General features: G+C 29.2%; 1 protein-coding gene across 1 annotated transcript; it reads right to left on the bottom strand.

Annotated features, from left to right (window-relative positions):
- Window positions 1-600: 600 nt before the first annotated feature.
- Window positions 601-2,130, bottom strand: LOC119674224 (putative gustatory receptor 28b). The gene is made up of 4 exons (XM_038085350.1): window positions 1,914-2,130; window positions 1,001-1,857; window positions 778-945; window positions 601-708 (listed from the first exon to the last, which is right to left on the bottom strand). The coding sequence occupies exons 1-4, from the start codon at window positions 2,128-2,130 to the stop codon at window positions 601-603; spliced, it is 1,350 nt and encodes a 449-aa protein (XP_037941278.1).
- Window positions 2,131-5,403: the final 3,273 nt, after the last annotated feature.

The following is a 5,403-nucleotide window of genomic DNA, read 5'->3' as shown; positions in this document are numbered from 1 at the left end:
GGTATCAGATATATATACTCAAGGAACAGATTTTTTATCACTATACTGACATCTATTCAAATATAGAAACAGATACGAATTGCAGTCTATTCCAGAGTTTTCTCAAAATTTGAACTCTTCAATCTTAACTTACTATATTTGAAATTTTCGGATATTTCAAACTATTAAGTACAATTTAACTATGATAGCTCTTGACCCAAAGCTCCATATATATTTTGTAGGCTGCTTGATGTGAGGCTTTCAACTCTTTAGTTAATTCTTTTTTATGGCTGAAATCGACTAGAACCGTCTTCGTTTAAATGATAATTTCAATTTCGTAGAACTATCAAAAATAAAATTGCAAAAACAGCTGTGTACCGTATTACGAACTTACAAAATAAATATTTGAAGTATCTTTAACATTGGTTTTTACGTATCATAGATACGTCCATGAAGAGTATAAAAGTAAATACACCCAAATCAACTTTGTTAAGAAGGAGAAATAATATTTTAATCAGAGTGGAAGTATATATAAATATATATTTATTAATAAATCTAGGTATATTACAATGAAACTCAAAATAATATTTCGATTCGCAATACTTAAACGTTGTATCAACTTCACATATTTATCGGGTGCGTCACATTTAGTTTAGTACTCGTCATATCTGCAGTGGCTTCGTGAAATTGTATGATTATCACCAAATACGTTGTAACTGCACCTATAATCTGTAAGTATCATTGACATATAGTCTGTTCCATTTAGTGGTTGGAACGTAAGAGATATAATTAACTTACCGAAGTGATGAGCTTATAATTTATATCAAAGAAACCAGCTGCAGTGAAAATATTTTGACGATGTAAAATTTCCATAGAAAATATTTGAATGATTTGATAAAAGCTAGAGGCAGGATCTATAGATGTATGTCTCTTTAGTTTGTGCACAAGTGGACCAGCAGATGACATCTAAGTAATAAGTGTTTTGATTGTATTGTATAAACTATTAATGTAAGTACACTACCGCATTAGCAGTCATGCTGCAGGCACTGACATTTATGCCGATTGTCAATATTTGTATTAAAATCCAAGCGATTATAAAGAAAATTTGATATGGCAACATCTCCAAGGCCTTCATGAGTACCGCGAATAAATTATAACTTTGAACGGTAATAGTCAGAAACGAAATTGTGGTGGTCAATAGTAAATGCCATGAGAAAATCTTTAAAACCAGTTCCACAGCATCTGTGATGAGAGAGAATATATCTAGTAAATTTTGTAGAGTGTCTACTCCTAGTATTTCCATTTCTTTGACGCTTGTTGTCGTTACTATAGAAGCTAATGGTACTTCAGATATTGAATTTGATTTACTCTTCAGTTTTTCTTTCTTCTTATCCAAGCCATGTATATAGAATTGTAGTTTCTCGTTTATAAGGTCGTATTTTGATTTAAGTATGAATAATAGATTGTAGAATTGAAACTCCTTAAAAGTTAGCAGCATGATTGGTGCAAAACAAATGAACCAGTAGCAGGACGAATTGAAACTTAAATCTGGTATTGGTTGTATAACAACGCAGTTAACCATAGATAATGTCGTCGGTACCAGAAACAGTAATGTGAATTCAATTAATAATCGCCGACGTAACTGTTTATAATCTATTTGCACATTCATATACACTTTCAGATATTGATCTATTTTATAAATTAAATTGCATAATTTTAGCATATTCGGTAGATGAAGCCATGATGTTAACACTGCTAAGCCGCCTAATAGAAAAAGTGAACCAATTTGTGCCCAACTTGTGATGAATGGAATTTCTGATTGTATGTGTCCCCAGTGATTTGTGATGCTCATCTGATGTACGGCATAACTGAAACCAACTTTAAAGTTTGCGATTTAATTGCTTATTTTTTAAAATTAATTTGCATCTATTTACCAATATAGATAATGGCACTAATCACAGTCCAAGTAGCAGAGCATATATCCAATTTTAGTCTTCCATATTTACTATGTAAATTTTCACCATTTTTTAGGTCGATGGGCGCGAAACCGAAAAGTTTGAAAATACACAAAAATGGATACAAAACATAACCGAATTCATTACTCGGAAAACCTTTCGACCAACATTCCTTCAATACCAATAGCTGTGGCATTTTTATATTTTCCATAAATATTTTAATAACTTTTTACACCTCTTTGACGTTATCACCTCGGGGAACAATTAAATACTAATTTTGTTATCATTTTTGCTTATGGCTTAATTGTATTGTAATGTAATTACTTTATTAGGAATTGTGTTCTGCAAGGACATGCGTGGTTCAATACACAATTACAGGGTGCTTTTAGTTTGCATAAAAGTATAGTAATTGAGAAACCGTTTAAAATATGAAGTTCTTTCATTTTATACATATATATACACATATATTTTTCTTTTATGAGGATGTGGTGGAATGCTTTATGCATCGTTAAACTGAATGTCGCCGGAATAGTATGTCCGACTCGTACTGAGTAGTTTACGAACTAAAACACCCCTCCTTCTTCTTCGGGATTTCCCCCTCTGAGATCTCTTTCATATTCCTTCAGGGACGTTCCTTTATAACTTGGGTATACATGCCATATGCTACGCGTAGAACCTGTATTCACACCCTTTTTTTTTGTTTTTCTTATATTTAAGACAAATAAAAGGGTAGTATAAAAGTTTAAGTAAATTATTTCATTATATTTTAACATCACTTATAACGAAAGTGACTGTTTTACTTAATATAAAGTATTGTATTTAATAGAGTTGTTTCGAACTGTGATGAACTAAGACAACAGAAATCTTTTTAATATTTTAATTAATTACATTTTTGACTGACCTTAAACACTGACTCTGAGCTTCAAATTTGGCAGGAAACAAGTTCAACTCTAGGTACTTGAAGTCTCAAAAATAATTTACGATTAATTGAATATAAGAAATAATCCCAATTCCACTGATGATATGTATTTCAAAATATTTGAAACAGTTGTATGTTCAGCCAAAAAATTCCATTAATTAAAATAATAATAAAACTTTTGTTGTTGTAATTCATTACTATTCGAAGACTTTATTAAAATATTTTTGTAGAACAGTGGGACTCAACATGAGATCAATGATGATTGAATGTGTATAATTCCAATTTATGAAGATGTATTCATATTAGTTTTAATAAAATGCTTGATATATTTTTTAATATAAGATGTTTCAGGGAATATAGAATATGTTAACTTTGTTAAGTAAATATATAATCTGAGATCATAGCTTATATGTAATGCTATCTCCGTATTTATCCAAATTTTTTTTCAGGTTTTCCTTATTATTTTATTTACAGCTACGAGTACCTATAATGCATAAGAACATAGTTGTCATATCTTTTACTGACGAACTCAAAAAATTGGACCCTGTAATGTAAAGCGCGTTAACCATGTAAACTATTATCAGCAGATCAAATGAGGCATCTAATGGAATTAAGTTTTACTAATTTTAATTGAAAAAATTAATCATTCAATTGTATTAATTAAGAACCAAACATTATATATAAAAAGGACATGTTGAATGTATGTTATTAATTAATATTGAGGGCCTAGTTAACAAAAGTTAATGGTTTTATTAGACATGATTTTCGCAAGTATTAAACTAAAAGTAAAATAAAAAAGTTAGATAAAATAAATATTTTTGATAACGGATTTAAATACAGTGATTATTGATATTGCTTATTTTTTTTATAATAAGCTTAAAAACTATCAGACTGTAGAGAATAGATGAGAACAACACTAAATATTTATACTTGAAAACCCTATCAAAATCCTCCTTTATAGGTTCATCATGAAAAGCGTAAACCGAGTTTCAAGAGCAGTTAATATATGACTACAGTCAATAAAACTACAACACAATCGTTTAAACAATTGTATTATTGTATGGAGCAAAAAAAAGGTTAATCAAAATAACATCTCTAGAAATAATGCCTAAGAAGAAGAAGAGTTGTGTGAAAAACTATGTGTAACACAATACGAATGATCGCAAAAAAATTGGTAATGGAAAGTTCACATCCAACATAAACTTAAGTACCACCAATTTTATTGGTTTGGTCATGTATCAGATATGCTATAATCGAAAATTTCTGAAGAAATAAATTCTGAAGGAGGAATACCTGTTGGAGGCTCAAGAGTAATGGAGTTCGAAAGAAAGTTTTGAAGACAGCGAAATAAAAAGGAAAAACAAAGACGAAAAAGAAGAATGGCGGAAAGCCGTAAGAATGGAAGGTATTTGTAGACACCCACTTATCTAGCATTTTTATTAATGGTTATACCATTAAAATGTGTTAAAAATGGGTTTTGATAAAGGAAAAAAGAAATTAATAGGTTTGTGTATAATATTTAAAAAAAATTAAATATATCCGATTCTTTAGAATTTAATAGCATGTGCCTCGTAATTACAAGCAACAAACGGAAGGTGAATTGGTTAAAGAATTGTAAAATAATGATATGTCTGAAAGTGAAGAATATATTATTCTTCAATTAAGAATTATTGATTAAATAATAAATCATCATATTCCAAACTTTTTCTTCTTAATCTACTCTATTTCTTTTTCTTATTCTACTCTCTTTCTTTTTCTCGTTCTACTCTTTTATTAAATTAGATAGTCATTTGTTTGTCATAGTCTTATACTAGACATGTTATGCACAATGCACTTCTAAACTGTAGTAGCTAATAGGGTCAAAAATGAAGTTGGGAAAATCTATTTTAGTAATAGTTCTTCCGATAGTGGCTATAAAACTCAATTATTTGGCTTTGTATTTCATATAATTGGATTGCAATGGGAGTCGTTAACTACTGTTGTGAGAGACCGCTGTTTAATCATCTGTTCGTGCAATGTATAATATATATTGTAGACGTTTAACGTCAATCATAAAATCGACAAGGATCCTGAAAGTTCATAAACATTTTGTTTCTCAATCAAAGTTTATCTAATGAACATTAAAGTATTATTTATTCAATATCATAGTTTTTTAGATTTGTTTCCCGAGCTTCCCGTTTCAATTCTCTCTTAATTTAAATGTATTTGCTTTTTGATGACAAATTTATGTGTGAAAGACGAAGATTGGGCGGCGATCGTACGGTCAAAGTTCCTAATCTTAGATTTGGATAAGGATAAGATGGTTTTGGGTGTCTCTAATATTTAAGTTGTGTGTGGCGTATGTAAGTAACTAATTGCTTTCAATGAAACAAAAATTAAAATTGTCTTTATATACATTTTATTATTACATTTATTTTTCAACCTAAATATATAATATGTACATATTTAATTATAATAAAAAAACATAACTAAAAATAATTAAATAGAACCAAATAAAAATAAAAAAAATTAACAAATATATAAAAAACAAATTTACAAAGCGTCTTTTAA

This window comes from Teleopsis dalmanni, chromosome 2, assembly GCF_002237135.1.
Source record: "Teleopsis dalmanni isolate 2A chromosome 2, ASM223713v2, whole genome shotgun sequence".
In the NCBI taxonomy this organism is placed as follows: Eukaryota; Metazoa; Arthropoda; class Insecta; order Diptera; family Diopsidae; genus Teleopsis; species Teleopsis dalmanni.
The sequence above is the reverse complement of the archived record's forward strand: the minus strand, read 5'-3'. Positions and strand labels throughout refer to the sequence as shown.

Coding starts and splice junctions, on each gene's coding strand:
- LOC119674224 (XM_038085350.1), bottom strand. CDS start 2,130: ATGCCACAGCTATTGGTATTGAAGGAATGTTGGTCGAAAGGTTTTCCG. Junction 946..1,000: donor GCAGCATGACTGCTAATGCG/GTAGTGTACTTA, acceptor CTTATTACTTAG/ATGTCATCTGCTGGTCCACT. Junction 709..777: donor ATTATAAGCTCATCACTTCG/GTAAGTTAATTA, acceptor TGATACTTACAG/ATTATAGGTGCAGTTACAAC.